At 35.8% G+C, this 18,473-nt stretch overlaps 1 protein-coding gene across 6 annotated transcripts in view; it reads right to left on the bottom strand.

Annotated features, from left to right (window-relative positions):
• Window positions 1-8,679: 8,679 nt before the first annotated feature.
• The window catches only part of PAPOLA (poly(A) polymerase alpha), a 65,015-nt gene continuing 55,221 nt past the window's right edge, over window positions 8,680-18,473 (bottom strand). For 2 of the 6 annotated variants that reach the window (XM_012471268.2, XM_012471267.2), the window contains exons 20-22: window positions 15,070-15,132; window positions 12,885-12,959; window positions 8,680-10,843 (exon numbers count right to left, since the gene is read on the bottom strand). In XM_012471268.2, coding sequence (XP_012326691.1) covers window positions 10,748-10,843; window positions 12,885-12,959; window positions 15,070-15,132 — 234 coding nt within the window. In that variant the 3' untranslated portion in view covers window positions 8,680-10,747. The remainder of the gene's footprint in view (window positions 10,844-12,884; window positions 12,960-15,069; window positions 15,133-18,473) is intronic. The other 4 variants (XM_021675210.2, XM_064375200.1, XM_064375201.1 and 1 more) reach the window with 2 other exon arrangements.

Here is an 18,473-nt window from a genome sequence, read left to right as displayed (position 1 = left end):
TCTTTTTTAAAAACATTGTTTTCATCCAATTCCTCTAAAAGTATTTCTGCCTTGTTTTTAATAAAATTTTGTCAAAGTGTATTAAAGGCTTCAGATATGATAAAGCACCTCCTGAACAACCTCTAAGCCATCTCTGTGAGGTTTCATTTACTCTAGTCTTGAGCAGTTTAGGGCTTTTAGCACTTCTTTTAGGTCTTCTGTTTTAATTGGCTTAAAAAGAAAAACATTTCTAAGATGCAAAACTTCTCAAGGAGAAACCATCCCAATCAATATGTAAAATTACATTTTTTAAACATCCACATTTTAGTCAAAGCTATTAAGTGGTCTGAGTGTGAACAGGTGAGTTCACCCCAAACCAGTCAGGACCCAAACCTTCCAGTCCTAATAAACATAGTACACCAGTCTCATCGGAGCCCAGCTGTCGCTCTTTGCATCTCTCCCCCGCCTCTCACCTCTAGCAGGCCAGCTTTAAGGGCATCCAAATAGCAGAAATGTATTTTAGCTGTTCTGAAACTAGAGGCATATGCAAAATAGAGCTAATTACCCTTGCCTTCTCAATGATGGTATCCAAAGAGATACTAAGGCAATGTTGTTGAGTGGGATAACACAGGGTCATATTTCAGGATTAAGTTTTAGAGTCAAACAGAACCAGGCTCAAATCCAATTTACTGTGTGACCCCGGGCAAGGTACTCTGCCAAAATAAACCTGCTTCCTCATCTGTAAATGGTGACACCAATGAATATGTCAAATCTTATAGGTTGCTATAACAATTGGCCCTACTGCTTAACACCTAGTAGATCTACTCAGTAAAAGGCAGCTACTGTTGGGAATTCTCCCCAGATCCACTCACCGCACTTGAACTGTTGCCAGAAGCAGGCCGGCAGGCTCACTGTCTCCTCAGAAGCTGCACACTGCCTTTGTCTTCGCGCCAAGGCAGAGAAAGCTTTTTGATGAAAAGGTCAGTCTGCCCCAAACCCATATTAATTTTTTTTTAAACAGGGCTTTGCCTGACTCCACCTTCTTCTCCCTACTCTGATCCTGCCCAAATTTCATAGCAGGAAGACACCTTTGAGAATTAGCAGGGCTGGTTTGCCAGATGTTCCTTTGCAGTCTGCCTTTGTGACTGCCCTCTGACAAATTCAAACTGGTTTAACCTGGTCCTGAAAAAAAAAGTCCGATTGCTTAAACATGTCCTATCTGCTTGCTAATCCACATAAAGCTCCAATAAGAAAGATCTAAAGAAAAACTTACATTTTCCTCAGAAACTGGGAGAAGGTGTTGAATAGCTTACCCAGGGTTACTAGGCCCTGGAGGAGAGAAGGATATTTGTCCTTCTTGAAGGCCAGGGCTTTTTCTTCCAACCACTGGACCAGGCTCCCTTGAGACATCAATCAAACATCACACCACACTGGTGGTGGCTTCAGAAGTATAAGGCTCAAGACTTCATGCAACTTGGAGCACAATTCAACTGAAAGGCCAAGGTTTGGCAATATGCAACTTGTACATCATAAAAAATTATTTACCAATATCCAAATCCTAGATTGGTTGTACAATTCAGCCAGGATGTAAAACCATGGAATTTCTCTCTCCAATTCAGCTGCAACCCCTCGACTTTTTATCTTCCCCTCCTCTTTTACTGCCTTTATCTGTCTGGCAGCCCGCAGGGAGGGGCTTTCTGACACTACCACATATTCTGCTCATCAGTTGTCTTGTCTTTTCCTGCCTCCCACTCTTACCTGGGAACCTTCAATGGGTACTTAGGCTCACTCCAAATAGACGTGCAAAATTTCAAGGAACTAGTTGGCAACAGTGTTGGGCTAAAATATGTTGTTTACAAACAAAACCCACAACCAGGATGACCTGACATGAACTTTAATGGAATCTCAAGCATTCAACCTCCTTCCAATGTTAGATTTCCTCAGTTCTACCCCGGACCAAAGTTCAAACAGCCATAGATCACTTTGGCTATCCCAAGTGAGGGAAGCGAGGGAGAATTGTTAGAACATTAAGGCCAATGAGTGCTGAAGGGTGAACGCTCAGAGCATGAGGACGCAGTAGTAACAGCTGCTGTTACTTACCTTTTATCCTCACAATCACCTTAAAGGGACACTACTCATCTCCACTGAAAAGGAATACAAGCTTCAAAAACATGCTGTAACTTCATGAGCTGAATAGTAGAAAGTGCTGAAGCTAAGACCTAAACGCAGCTCTGCCATGAAAACAAGCATTCTTTCCACAATACACAAAAAAGTTGTGCACTAAATGTTTTAATTCAGCTGATATAAAATGGCGGTCAGGATGAACTGCCTGATGGGCAACTTTGCTGAAGAATATCGCTAGCATGTGCCAAACCCGACAGATGACGTATCCTATGGAAGTTAATTCTCACAACCAGAAATTAGGCATCCCTACCATAATGCCAATGCCATTCCCCTTCTACTCAACAAAAGGCCTACATAGGCCATTTATTTTCCATGAGGCTCCAATCTTCTAATTGGCCCCAACATCTGGTCATGCCTCAAACTCCCTGCATTCTTCTCCCCATGTTAAACAATATGGCAGGTTTCAAGTAAAACACCACTCAAGTCAGAGCCTCTAAGATGCTTCAACTTCTAACCCTTCCTTCATGGAAGCTCCATTGCTTTGGGTATTATGATCCTGAGTGGTGATCAAATCAAAATTACAAACAAGAACTTCCAAAGAATTCAGAATTAATGAAGTTTTGCTAATTTGTGCGGTTTAGCCACTTACTGGCCATATTGCTAATTAAAATATTAAAATGTAACCGAAAAATGAACTTCCATTGGAATCTAAGTTCCATGAAGTCAGCAACCAGAAGAGTCCAGGCACAGAGACAACTCAAAAACATGTGTTGAAAAAACAAGGGGTGAGAGATTAAGTTATTTTCTCTAGGTTTCTGGCCTCACCTTACTGTTCAACACTTGCTTCCCCACATCCCAGCTATACCACCCTTCTTTAAAAATTCTGTTCCTAAAACTTGAACATTCTACTTCAAACCCTTTTGAAAATGAAGATTTTCATGCTTTCCTATAGCCTGTTTGATTAACAGCCAAATTCAACGCTCTTCATAAACGTATTCCAAGGGGCCAGGTGCAGTGGCTCACACCTGTAGTCTCGGCACTTTGGGAGGCCGAGGCAGGCAGATCACTTAAGGCCAGGAGTTCGAGACCAGCCTAGCGAACACGGAGAACTCTCAACTAAAACCACAAAAATTAGCTGGCTTTGGTGGTGCATGCCTATAATCCCTGATACTTGGGAGGCTGAGGTACAAGAATCACTTCATCTCGGGAAGCAGAGGTTGCAGTGAGCTAAGATCATGCCACTACACTCCAGCCTGGGCAAAACAGCAAGACTCTGTATCAAAAAAAAAAAAAAAAAAAACGTTCTGCAAGGCCAAGGGGGAGCTAAGAAAATGCCAGGAGTCCTTGCAGCTCACCTTTCTTCTACCCATCCTGTCTATTTTATATGGATTATGACTTAGATCCATGACTAGAACTCTCCTTTCAAAAGCCAACCCTGGTAAATGTGGCAGAGGAAACCCTTCTTTGGAGGTCTCTGAGAACAAATCTGGCCTCAGAAAACATGCTCTCAACTTGCTACAGTTCAGTTTGCTGCACCAGAGTCCTGCAAGACGTTCCATCTTACCTCTTTCCATGTCAAAAGCGAGTCAATAGAATGCACAATAGCAAGAACACACTTTACGGGACGGTCAGAGTCTAGAGAAATTACCTGATCTTTGATGCCACTTAGTTTCTTCATCTGTTGTAGATTACTGCTTTTATTTTCCTATCAGTGGATTTCTAGCTTAGCAATAGCTCATGCTCACCATGAACCTCAACAAAGGCTACTAAGAAAACCTGGTATCACCCTAACATACAAGCTGCTCCACTACACCCGTAAGTACTACTCTACTTGGGGGATTTATCCTGATTATGATATGCCCAAGGACATGAGCCTAACCTTATTTCCCTCTTCAGGTGTGCCGTTCCTAGAGAATGAGCGGTGGCAGACTACCACTACTCAAATTACAGGGAATGCGTGATGTGCTAACATACTCTAGCTATAAAACTCATCCCTACATTTTACTTGGGATAAGAAAACCAGCTCGTGACTCCTCAGAAATGTTCTGAGGTCCCGTTTAATGAAGTGGAGATGGGTCATAACTTGCTTCTAAGGAGACTATGGAGATTAAGAAAATCACCTTGAGCCAAGTTAAAACTTCAACTGCTGCCTAGAGATAGTAACACAAAATACAGACTGCTCTCTCAATGGAAATGGTTGAGCAGAGACTGTCACAGACAAAATGAATGAGAAGGCTCACTAGGCGTCTTCTACTTTGAGATTTTAAAATTCAAACTTTTTAAATTTAAATTTTTAAATTTTAAAAAAGACTGGTTATTTTCAAGGAAAAAAACAGTTACTCAACAATTTAGGCAGATGATGAAGACCATACTTGGAAAACTAGCTTTATAAGCATTTTCATTGTTCAGAAACCAGTGTTCACATCAGGGTCATTCAACATGACAAAGGCCACAACGGAATCAGTTTCCTTAAAAGAGAAGTCTACTGAAATATTCTCAGGTTTAAGAAAACTTACGTGAAAAACATGTAACCTAACACAGCTCAAAAATTACGGGCAAAATTTGTACCTTTAAAGTCAGCATTAAAGGTATATAAAACAGTCAAAAAATCTTATGTATTATCAAGGAGAACACAAATAATCAACAGCTAAACTGGATGCCAGTAGCCTAAGTTTACTAACAGTGATAGATGAAAAATACACAGTAACAGTACGGATGGCTAAAATGTTTAATATCCCATAACCAATGCTTATTGAAGCCAATGCTTATACTTGAGCCAGTCTTTGTAATGAAAACTGTAGTAATACTTTTATTATTTTACTATAAAATCCAAATTAGGATGAACTGAGTGCTTTAAAGAATTTTCAAAAATAATTATTTTACAGTTGGAAAGTGTGTGTCATATACGCAGAGGTTTGTTTCGAGCATCCCATGAACTTAAGGATAAAAATGGTAATGTGAAGTAAGCCTAAGTGACAGAGAGAGAGGTAGTAGCCTAATAGTGTAGTAAAGCTCCCCAAACAGTCTTGGCACAGTGTCCAGGCACGGCCGGCTCTCTGCTGGGGGCGACTTTCTTGGCTGTGAAGGCAGATCATGCCCTCTGTCACTCATGGGGAGCAGTTCTGCCCAACTGTCTCTTTTCGACAACTTTATCATCAATCTCTTTATTAACAGCCCCACTGCAGTCAGAAAACGCAAACAAGGACCAATTCTCATGCCAGATTTCTGGAAATCACATAGCACCAGGCATCACACAGTGTGAAAGTTTCTAAGGAGGGTGCTGTGCCAAGAGAGAGACAGCATCCACAAGCAGCAGCGCAGAGTTGGGACATTTTACATTATTACACCGAGAGATATATACATACTTAATTTCTGATGCCTAAAATCTGAAAAGAACCCCAATACCCACACATGTGTATATGTGTGGGGACTGAGGGGCACAGTAGTGACACAGAGACCTTACTCCCCAGAAATAACTTTATTTTGCACTTCCAAAGTCTTAGAGTAAAAATAGTATTATACCAAAAAAAAAAGTTTTAACTATTTTAGGACTACATGACATTATTAGAAAACACATAAGACTGAGATAAATGTCTCCAATGAGCTGTAAAAAAAAAAAAAATCCATAAAACTGAAATGTTTGAATTATTCAAAATATATATTTTCAGCATGAAATCTGTTGGATCAAAAAATAACATCCTACAAATTAATTAAAGGAAACACTTCTAAAAGGTTTGTGAAATATTTTTAAGAGACTATAAGAGACTTAGAGATAATTTTTTAAAAATCAGGTCATAACCATATCACTAATAAAAACCATGCAGGTTATGTCAAAAATTAGGATACTGTCTGTCTACACAGTTCCAAATACTGTAATGTGTGGTAATTAAAATAGGTGAGACTTTATCATTTAACTACTAATAACATTAAAACCACCCCAAGATTAAAACTTACCATAACAAACCTACTGACCTGTTTGAAAACCAAACTGACAAAAAGAATATTATTCAATACTACTGAAGAAAACACTATAAAATAATTTTAAGACTGATAATATACAACTGAATTTATACTGTTCCAAAATTTTGCATTTTGCTGTGGTATGTCTTAACTCTGTGATACCTGTACTCAGGTGAGAAGGGAACTCTGCTGCTTAGACCAAGTCAACAATGCCAAGTTCAAGCCCAGGGTGAATCAGCTCTCTGCATTCCAGATTCTATTTATTCCAAAACGTAAAACACACCTAGCACACCCCTGGGCTTTTCCCTAGTCAATTCTGCAACCCAGTGAGAGGGAGTGTAGAGGGTTTAGCAGAAGTCCATTCTCGCCATTAAAAAATAAAAAACATGTAACAAAAACTAAGCTGGTGGCACAAAGCATTATTCTGTACCTTAGAAATGTCAAAGCAAAAAAATGCTTTGATACACATACACACACACACACAGTCTCTCTCGCTCACTCTTCTGTTGTTTACTTGAATAGATACGTTTCCCATCTTATTGGAATTTAGAGATACCCAAACCAGAGGAAAAAATGATTGCACTGTCTTATTTACATCATATTAAAGTATGAATATTTTGAAAGTTAACATTTTAAACAGTAAATTCTATACATTCAACAAACTGTGCCCTTTGTAGGTATGACTCTTAGCTAGATTAAAATAGAAAAAATATTAAAAGATAATTGCAGAAAAAAGCACAATAACTAAAATCACAACCTTTCACACAAATGTATAAAGTTTCTGAAGTGTTAACCTAAACACAGTCTTAATTCTACCCTTTTCAGGAAAGGCCTGTGAATCAGGAAGGGAAGAAGAAAGAAAAAACGGACTTAAAATTCCATCTCTTTCAACAGAATACTTGGGTGGTGTGATCGGCTGTAGTGATGCTCCCCAAGGAGGAAAAGTTGAAATCATTTCCCAAGTACATGAAATCACTTCTAGAATGAAGTACAATCACTTCTGAAATACATGGCTCAGAAATATTGAGGCCATCTTCCTTATTTGGTGCCAATAAAAGAGATATAAAATTTAACAAGAATTTTTAAATTGATGACAAAGGAAGAATGAATTGATTCCACAAATGTGAGAAATAGATATTAGAATTAAACAGACCACTTGTTTCTATATGACTGAAGGTCATTTATTACAGGACACAATATTTCATTTACCAAATTCAGGTCTGAGTGAAGACAGCATCCATTTGTGATGTTGGTTTGCTAACAAGCAAAATAATGTGGAGAAAACAAAACATACATTTTAGGCTAAAAAACAACTAATTTTCCTTGTACTAATCATGTTTATTAGAATAAAAATAGCTAAAGGTATACCCAAAGGATTGGTCAGTGCTGCTTCAGGTAAACAATTCTGTCATTTTGTTTAAGTGCACTAACCGTATTTCGAGGACTCAGTCTACAAGTTTGTATGTATTAATGATTTATCTGTTCATATATCCATTATGACTTGGAGCTACTGACCATTTACTGCCACCTTGAATGCAGCCAGAATTAGTATTATGCAGAGCTCTAAAACATTTTTCGGTATGGTGAAAAAAATAGGTGTGAATTAGAAAAATAAAAACTTTATTCTAGAATACATCCACAGCCACAAAGCACAACTTTCCATTACAATTTTACTAACTCAGCAAGATGCATGAAAATGCCAAGAGGGCATGTGGATGATAAAACTCAGAAACTGTGATAATTCAGTCCTGCATCTAGGTGTCTATCAGAGTAGAAGAAGTGCAGCCAGTTCATTCTTTTAGTGTTAACAAGGGAGACAAGGGTAATTCCTACAACATTTTCCCTTTCACGGAATAGTCCCAGAAGTTAAATTTTGCTTTTACTAAAACTCTATCCCACAATGCAGCCACATCCCCAATTTTATATATAGGGAAGGTATTAGATTTTTAAACAGAATTTTAGGAATGATATATGAACAATTACATGTCCTTCAGAATAATGGCTTTGACATAAAGAGGTCCATCCCTCCACTCAAAACACAAGATGACCGTAGAAGAGCTGACCATCACAAATACAGAGAGCAGCTGACTCCTAAACCATGAGTTAAGTATTCAATGCTGAGCATCTGGGAGGTTAAGAAAAGCAATATCTGATTTGCATTTAGTAAAATAAGAAACACAGAATCCTGGCTGGTTGTGGTCTGTAATTCTAAATTCACTGTTGTTTAACAGTGCCATCTGCTGACATTAAAGTGATAAATGCTTTGAAAATGACAGTACACTGTCTACAGGCATAGAATATATAGATAATGTATAGTGTCTACAGACACAGAATACTTTAGAGGACGGAACAACTAAAAGTGAATTGTGAATTAATAGTAACTGTATTAATGTTTTCCTCCCTAAAGATCAATTATATGAAAAACAAACACCTAATTATTATCTGAGATATAAATACTAGGCTGCTGCCAATAGTTAACCAGAAACAAATCTTTTCTAATGTAACCAAATTCTTTTGCAAATTCTCACTCAGAACCATACTATAAACTTAAGACAGAACCAATTAAATTACTGAAAAAAACAACAAAAGTAGTAGTCAAAAGAAATCAGCCAACTGTGAGATTGTGCTGTTTTTTTTTTATTGTGTTTTCAATGGAGAAATACATCATCTGTTTACAAAATAGCTCTTGAAAAATACAAGGAGTACAGATACTATAAAACAAAGCAAACTCCAGTCATGAGACACTACATACATCATGCGAAAGCAACAGTCTGATCTCCAGGTTATGAAAACTATAATTAAAAAGTCACTACACAGAAAAGGTCCAAGTTTCCAGCTTGGCAAAACTTGGGTGCAGTTACATGAAACGTTTAATAAACTGAATTGTTTTCTCCAATGGTGTAAACAAAATGACAAGACTAAATCTGTGCCTGGTAATTTCAATCTAACTCTGAAGCTACACAAAACACACAGACACCTTGTACACTTCACCTGTTAGTATGACAATCTTTTTTCTTAGGTGGTGGGAGGAAGGGCAAGGTGACTGTGTAAAGCAAAGATGTGGGAAGTAGAAATACTGTATACTAGACATTATAAAGTCATGGTGAAAAGAAAGCTTCGATTAATGCATAGCCTAAGGGGGAAAAGACTACACTCCAACTTCGGAAAATTAATTTAGAAGGATAGGGGAAGAGTTTAAGTAATTGCAGTTTAACATGAAAAATGCACATGTGATAGAATGGAGCACAATGGAGGATTCATAAAACATGCTCATCAGAAAAATCTGTTAAGTTTACTTTGTCCAGATTAAGAAAGAGTAACTAAGTTTATCAACATCTGGCATCCCTCATACTTTGTAAAGATAGATGTTCTGCTGCTTAATTATGAGAAATTATTTTATTCAAAGAAAGGATCTCTTAATCTTTTAATAAAACAAAATGAAGGAGTAGAGAGCTGACTAGATGTCAAGTGCTTGCTAGAAATGATTTTTAAAATGTTTCTACATGTAAAATGTACTGACAAATTTTGGTAAACAATTTAAAAATAAGAATTCGTTTTAAAATCTTGGAGAAAATGCCTTTTTGCCCACATTTAAAACTGAAAATCAATTTTACTATAGATAATTCTGTGGAGTGTACAAAATTCCTCTTATTTAGAGATCAAATGGCCATCTCAGATAGACATCATGTTTCACAGGCATTACTTTTAGTCACCCTCAAATTTCAGCCATGGGACCAAAATTTAGTGTTCTGTGCCATGTGGCCACAGGGTCATTGGTTTCACATCATGGCTTAAGAAAATACTGGCATTTTGTTTCTTGTGAAGTAAGTCCTACCTTGTGCATACAAGCAAAAAGAAAAAGGAAGAAAAGTGGGGAGGGAAAGGAGCAAGAAGCTTTTTTGTTTGTTTCGAAGACAACAGATTGAAGGCAAAACAATACAGAGCTTTCATAAGCTCAAAGAAAAATATTTGCTGGCTGGTCGCTGATTTGTATGCACTATAAAACAATTCCATAAATAAAACCAATATATCATTTCTTAATCATGACCCCATCAAAACCAAGTTATTTCCTAATTATTCTTTCAGTGTCAAATGTACCCTAGAGTTGACGTTTCATTTTTAAGGGTTACAGCTACCTCACAGGAACTGAACTAGATGTACTCTTGTCCTTTCTCTGAAGTTTAACAGTACACCATTGCACAACGGTATCCAATTTGAAGACTAATGGTAAAGAAAATTCCTCAGGAAAAACTGAAAATCCGTCAAGCTGAAAATCTAAAATTATTTCTACTTTCTAATAAAAAATACATAAAAGTGCATCATCAGAATAAGTAATTTTTATGCCAGTTTGTATTGCAAATTTTCCAAACAATGCATCAAACATAAACCCAATCCAGATGTCAATTATGGATACAAATATAGCTTGAGGTTTTTTTAAAGGCAGTAATTTTTGAAATAGTTAATGCAACTGTTGCTAACACAATAATAATAGTACTCCTGGCTTCACATACTAACCTGGACTTCCGATCAAGTGCTGATTAGCCCAGTAAGGGAGGTCACCAAAAAAACCCAAATCCATTTCAGTCATGTCTAGTCTTGTACCCTCCATTCTCCTTTTTTTTTTAGCATTTGAAGACAACAGGTTGAGTTGGCAGATATTGTTTATGGACCCCTGAGGTTGTTTTTACCGATTCAATCTCAGTTTTATTGAATTCTTGATAACAGGAATAGGATTTGCAGGGAGAGCAGGGATATCAGAAAGGTCTGTACTGGATGTTTTCTGAGAATGAAAGCAAAGAACACAACATTGTTCAAAGCACCACAATTTAACAATGAGATGTATTTTCTATTGCTTTACTTCCTAAGAAACCTTATCCTAAGAAGTATTGTATTACAAATTAAAAAAAAAACAAACAAACCTATACTGTTGTCAAAATGGAATGTAAATATGACTTAACTTTCACATTATTTGTTCAACAGTTGTAGACATTTTCAAATAGGTATGTTTTAACAATATTTTAAAAACTCTTAAGTAATTTCAAATAGTTTTTAAAATTGTTCCTCTAAGCATCACCTATCATAATGATTAAGTTACTGCTAAACTGTATTCACTTATCACAACACTAATAGCTGTAATATTAACTAGTATTGGAGCACCCCCAAGTGGGAGAATACGTCAAGTTCACTTTATGCACAGAAGCAGGAGTAAATTTATTATTTTCTGACACTGTAAATTATACAATTAAATCTATACAGCTGAGCAATAATTTAATTATCCTAAATTTTAGGTAGATCATTATCATATTAATCAGATTAAATCACAAGCCTTCTTTAACACTAAAAAATACAGAGATAAATCTTTTAATGTTTTATTATGGAAAATTCCAAACATACACAAAAGTAGAGAGCACTGCATAACAGATCCCCATGTATCCATTACACAGCTTCATCAATTATCAAATCAAAGCCACTGTCTCCCCACCTGCAATTTGCCTTGTGTTATTCGAAAGCAAATCCTAGAGATCCTATCATTTCATCTACAGATATTTCCAGATTTATCTCAGAACAATAAGAACTCGTATAGCCACAATATTATCACCTCCCCCAGAAATAAGTATGTCCCTAACATTACCAAACATAGGAATGTATTTTTCAAAATCAACATAATCATTCTTTTTATACCTGGGTGATTTTTCTTTGGCTCTATGAATCCTTTCATTAGAAAGAAAATTCTAGTCACTCATAAAAATATCTAAAAGGCAAATATTCATGGATACTAATTACTATAGGGATAAATTCAGTAAGACAAAACTATGAAAACAGATCCCTAGAGAGTATGTGGCAAACCAAAAAAACATGCAATCACAATCACAGGACAGTTTATGTCTGATAAACAAGTTTGTCCACGTATCAGTATTAAGCATACTTCCTGATGTTAGTTACTCCCTCTTAAGTTTTATTAGATTATGGAAAATATATTCCAGAAACTAAACATAATATTTATGCGTCTTTAGAGACTCTAAAAGTTAACATCCAGCAAACGCACATTTTTAAATGATCACGTTAAAATAACTCTGAGCTGCAAAGCAGCAAAATATCATCACAGTATCAGTACAGCAGCAGTTGTTATCTAAGTTACTTTGTAGAGGTTAGCCAGTTTTATAATCTATTAAAGAATATATCTACTTTGTGTCAGCGTTTGAGCTAGACATTAAGGTTCACTCATGTGAAAGGATGCAAGAAGAAAATTATTAAACAAAATGAAGGTTCACAAACAAATCAATGAAAAAAGATTCCAGATGCCTACTGTATTCTGTATGTGAGGGACTGTCACAAGCAGAACTGCTAGGACAAATGAAAAAGTAACTCTGACGAGCTCTGAGCTATATTAAAAACGAACTGAAATCAGTAGTGAAAACTAAGGCAGAAATACATTTTTAAAATAAAAATATATTAACCTTGCAAAGGAAATCCATGAAGAATGGTTTTTAGTTCTTTCCTAGTTTAAACTTCACTCTTTGACCTACAAATAAAACCTGTATATAAACCCTGTATAAATGACTAGTGAGAATTTAAATGATTTGCAGTATCAAATAATATGTTAATATAAGGGGATGAGTTAACACTGAAATATTCCCAAAGAACAGTTCCATCAAATCCAGGGCCCTGCCTTAAAACTACAATAAATAAATTTATAGGCTAGTAATCACTTTCACAAAGATTAATTTTAATAGCCTTCTATGAACTCTCACTTTAATCCAATATACCACACTAATCTTAAGGACATTTACAAAATTCTCCTTGCTTTTTGCACTTAGTACCTGAGAGGCCAACACAGAAGCCGCTGTCTGAATAGTTTCTGATTGAGTTGTACTTGTCTCTGTATCAAGTTGTTCCTGTGAGACAAAGAGGATGGGGGAGGGGGAAAAGAGACTTAAAAAAAGAATAAAAGAACATAACTGGGTTTGATGGCTAATAAAGAAGACAAACTGGAAGACAGGAGGGATCAAGAGAAAGATGTGACTACATTACAAAAACATCTAGTAAGCCTCAGTGTAGGTTATTTCACCAATTCAGATATTAATAAATTTCTATTTGTCTACTTAAATCTTATAAGGCATGGGTCAAAATAGCTCATGACTTTCCAACCAGCTCCAGTGGACATTTTAAGCAAACGAAAATTAAAAACACACATAGGCACATCATGAAATGTTGCCCAGATAATAACAGAGCATAAACCCAAGGAAAGCTCTTAGCTTTGTGGGAAAAGAAAAAAATGTATTCAATACTACTAAATAAAATTACCCCACAACTTTAATTAAAAGCAAGAAATAGGTCTCTAAAAGATTTCTCCCTCCTTATGGCTTCTTCAGTCCTCCCCAATAATCAGTGCACTGACTCTGCTCATCAGAAAATACAGGGTAAAAGTATGTCATACCATCACTCTAAACTTTTTAAAAGCAGTACACAAAAGAAAACAATATGTACACAAACATAGGAAAATAAAAATATGGGCAAGGTATGGTGGCTCACACCTGTACACCCAGCACTTTGGGAAGTCAAGGTGGGAGGATCACAAGGTCAGGAGTTCAAAACTAGCCTGACCAACATACTGAAATCCCGTCTCTACTAAAAATACAAAAATTAGCCGGACGTGGTGGCAGGCACCTATAATCTCAGCTACTTGGGAGGCCGAGGCAGGAGAATCACTTGAACCTGGGAGGTGAAGGTTGCAGTGAGCCGAGATTGTGCCACTGCACTCCAGCCTGGGCGACAGAGCAAGACTCTATCTCAATAAAGAAAAAAGAAAATAAAATTATAAAAACTTCAATTTCCATGAAACAATATATACAAAAATAAAACAATGAAATACTGTTTTCTCCTATGAAGTTTAAAAAGGTAAATAAGGTGTAGGAAGTAGGAATGGAAGACATGCAGCCTTTCTGGAGGACAACTTGGCGATGTATACCAAATTTTAAGATTAAGCAAGCTATTTTCCTCAATAATTATTTCATTAATTTATGCTAAGTAAATAGACATGAACGGATGGTAGATACGGTATTTAGCTGCAGCCAATATTACAGTAGGAAAGCACGACTTTCTTTTTTAAACAGAAATAACTGCTATGGACAGGAAATTGGGTGGATAAAAATGATAATAGCCTTAAGATGGCATTCTATGAAGCCATTAATAATTTTGTAGATTACATAATGAATGACATAAACATTTTTTTCTTGGTTTATAAAGTGAATAAAATTAGAAAGCAAGGGCATTATGAGGGTACACACAAAACCTAAGAGAATAGTTGTTAAAATATCCACCATAGAAATCTGGATAATTTGGGAGAAGGGGAAAAATTTCCGATTTTCCCACAACAAAGGGGAAGAAAGTTAAAAGCCTTCAATATATTTCAATTTCTGGAAAAAAATGGGTCTTTTACATTTTGGGGAAAAAAAAATTTCTTCTACCCCATCTAAACCTCGTTCAAGTTCCATGCACCCCAAGTTCTAACCAAAACCTTATGCCAAAAACTGCTTCTATAATCACACCATATTCTCACCCCAACAGAGAGAGATCATGATCTCATCCTGTACTGTCAAAAATCCTATGTATCCTTCAAAGACCACTTCAAATGCTATTTCTTTCTTCAATGAAGATGTTTACTGCTCACTATTTCTGCAGTCAGAAATAACATCTTACTTTTCTTGCCCCTTGACCCCCAGCCCTCAATTACTTTTTCTTTGATAATATAATTAATTACGTTCATGACTTATCTTTCCTACTTAATTCTCCCTTTAAAGGCACAGCATGTGTTTCACTCATCACTACATTCCCTTCAGTGTTCAGCATTACATGATTAACAGTAAAAACAAACACACACTTCTCCATAAATAATACTGAAAAAATCCAAACCCTATAGCACAAAATACAATATTCTAGAGACATTTCTATCACATCTTCTGTACTCTTAATTGTGCATGTATTCTAAAGGCTAAATTAGTATACCTTTGCTTCTGTTTTATCATGTCCACTCAAAGCAAGACAGTTAGCATCTTCACTTGTTTCATCCTGTTTTTAAAAAAAAAAGCTTTATTCTCTAAAATGAAAAATTTAGATTATTTGCCAATCAATGCTTTACTTTATAAACTTTTTTAAAACTATAAAATAATTAAACCTGTAAGATCAACTTTAGCCTTAAAACAGATAACTAGTTTCTCTTTTAAAATGTTTTTATAAGATTGAATTTGGCTTCGGTAGCTAATAAAATTGAAAAGAACATTAGGAAAACTGTTACTGCAGATCACCACCTAAAGTGCATTTCCCAAACTACTATGAGTTCATAGAAATGTATTTTGTAAGGAAAAGGAAAAAAAAGAGTTCCTGATCAAACAACTTTAGGAACTTTCGCATAGTATCACCCCCATTCTGGGAAACTAAAATAGAGTGGCACATAAAAGATTCTAATAAATTCTATAAAGAAAGGATACCACCTTAATTTTTCCAAGCTTCGTTAACCAGAGAATCCTTGTTCTTGGTACAACCTACTAACATCCTGCAGAGTACAGGCTCGAGAAATGCCTTGCTTGGGTCTTAAGAACTATTTTAACAGTATTTTCTCGGCAGAACTAACAATTAATTTTAAATGTGACTTTAATACGGTATCAACCAATTTCAATAAGGACTCTATTTGGACCCTGCAAATATGCAAACTTTAAAAATACTAACGTGTCACAATTGGCCAAATCTGAATACTGACTGATTCGTAAAACTATGGATTATTAATATTTGTGTGATAAATATACTATACTTATATTTCATATAAGTCCTTATTTTTAGACATACAAAGAAATATTTTTGGTTGTTATGCCTGGGATTTGCTTCAAAACAATGGGGAAGGAAGTGATGTGGGTATGTAGATAAAACAAGGCTGGCTATGAGTTGTTAACTGTTGAAGCTAGGTGATGCAAACATGACGGTTCATTATACTAATGACATGTTTGAAATTTTCCATACGAAAAGTATAAAATATATATATGGAGAGAGAAAGAGCTTAATTTAGCTATATAGTCCAGGAAATACAGCAAACATTTTCTATTTGTATTTTACATTACCATTTACATTTATTTGAAAAACCTTAGGATCTCATGACCACTAAGCAGAAGTAAAGTACCTCAGAGCATCTAAAACTCTCCTATCTATAGTACATTACTGAGTGGGGCCAGTATTTCTGTCTGGTTTGCTACAATTTCTAATACCAAGTACTCATTAGCAGAGAATAAAATACCCAATTTAGAAGGGTTTCAAAATCAGGATATTTCTACTACAGCAAATTTGATTTTAATACCATGAAATTTAGCCCTGGGTTCTAATCCTGCCTCCTACTGTAACTAGATCTGTAACTGGAAAAGCCACAAACAGTAAGTTCTTCTGCTAGGAAATGAGACTAGCCCATGAAATAACCCAAGGTCCCTTATCTTCTTAAAATGCTATCCTTCTGTTAGTCAATTCCACAGAAATGCCATAAGCAAAATCCAGACTGAGAAAATATATACAAAAAAAAAAAAAAATTGGGCCGGGCGCGGTGGCTCACGCCTGTAATCCCAGCACTTTGGGAGGCCGAGGTGGGTGGATCACAAGGTCAAGAGATCGAGACCATCCTGGTCAACATGGTGAAACCTCGTCTCTACTAAAAATACAAAAAATTAGCTGGGCATGGTGGCACGTGCCTGTAATCCCAGCTACTCAGGAGGCTGAGGCAGGAGAATCGCCTGAACCCAGGAGGCGGAGGTTGCGGTGAGCCGAGATCACGCCATTGCACTCCAGCCTGGGTAACAAGAGCGAAACTCTGTCTCCAAAAAAAAAAAAAATTACAGGAGAAAGTGGGGGAGGGAATCTATATTTTAAAGGACGCTTAGAGGCGGCAAACAATTGCAACTCAGGGATCTCTTTCTACTTCCAGATTTGAACAAACAGCCTATTTTTTAAAAAAATCAGTGAAACAATCAGGGACATTTGAGCACTGACTAGATATCTGATGATATTAATAAACTGTTAACTTTTTTAGGTAGGCTAATTTGACTGTTAATACTTTCATTCTTAGGTATGAGTTTTAAGATTCTAATGAAACATGTCTGGATTTTACTTTTAAGTAATTCAATGACAAGAGAAAATGAAAAAGGCTGAAAGAAGATTACAAAGATTGGCTGAGAGTTCATTAGAACTGAAGCTGTGTGATGGGTACACGAGTATATTAGATGACTCTTTTATATGTATTTTTCATTTTCCACACTAAAGTTTAAAAATTCTATATTCTTATTGCGTTTATAAACCAGACAAGAAACACAAGTGTTATTCTACCAAGGTAAGTGCAAACAAAACTGCAAAACACTGCACTGGTATAAACTCACTTAGAGCTCTTAGGATATCATTTTTAACATTAAAAAAAAATGTTAAGTGCATAGTTGCACAGTTACACTTAAATACACTTTACTAATGTCAAAAGAAATTTGAATTTTGAAATGCTGTGACAAGTTCAAACCAGTATCAGTAGTCTGAATGTGTAATTGACACAAAAATTGGGTACACGTTTAATTAAGCTGCTGTACAACACAATCATGTGGGAACAGGGCTGTTAATAAGATTCCCCCAGGTCTAATTTCTAGAAGATCTCTGATTCAATTTGTGTGGAGAAAGCCCTAAAACCTTTATTGAAAAACAACAAAAAAAACCCAAAAAAACTAATTCTGAGGTACAACTAACAATGAAAATAACTGCCTTAAGAGATAATTACACAGACACAGGTGAATTTTCAGAATACATCTTCTAAGTTATGATGATTTACAGTGGGCCCTCCATATCTGTGGATTCCGCATCTGCGAATTCAACCAACCACGGATCAAAAATACTCAGAAAAATAAAAAATAATACAATAATAAAAATGACACAAATTAAAAGATACATCATAACAATTTAAACAAAACAGCATTTATATTGTACTAGGTATTGTAAGTAATGTAAGTAATCTAGGGAGAATTTAAAATACTATACTATATCCATTTTTCATTCTCATTTACCATGGTAAGAATGACAAAATTCATCAGATTACTTTTAGTTAGTAGTAGCTATTTCCAAAAACAACAAAAACAAAAACAAAAAAAAAAACACTAAAGTCTTCAGAGAATAAGCTAAATAATAAAAGAATAAACTAGAAAAAAATAATTTTTCACTATTCTTAATCAAAACATAATAGAATCCATGAGAAACCCAGAGGAGTTTTTTTTTGCACTCTAAAGAAATTTTGTTGTAATAAGTAAATTCCTAAATAAATTCTCAGCTAAAAAAAAAATCACAAAGGAATTGGTGCTTTTAGACTGTCATCTCTGGGGCAATAAGGAATGCCTCACTGACTG

This window comes from Aotus nancymaae, unplaced genomic scaffold (assembly GCF_030222135.1).
Source record: "Aotus nancymaae isolate 86718 unplaced genomic scaffold, 86718_ANA_hifiasm-v0.15.2.pri h1tg000011l, whole genome shotgun sequence".
Lineage (NCBI taxonomy): Eukaryota > Metazoa > Chordata > Mammalia > Primates > Aotidae > Aotus > Aotus nancymaae.
Note: the sequence above shows the minus strand (reverse complement) of the source record. Positions and strands in the feature narration are given on the sequence as shown.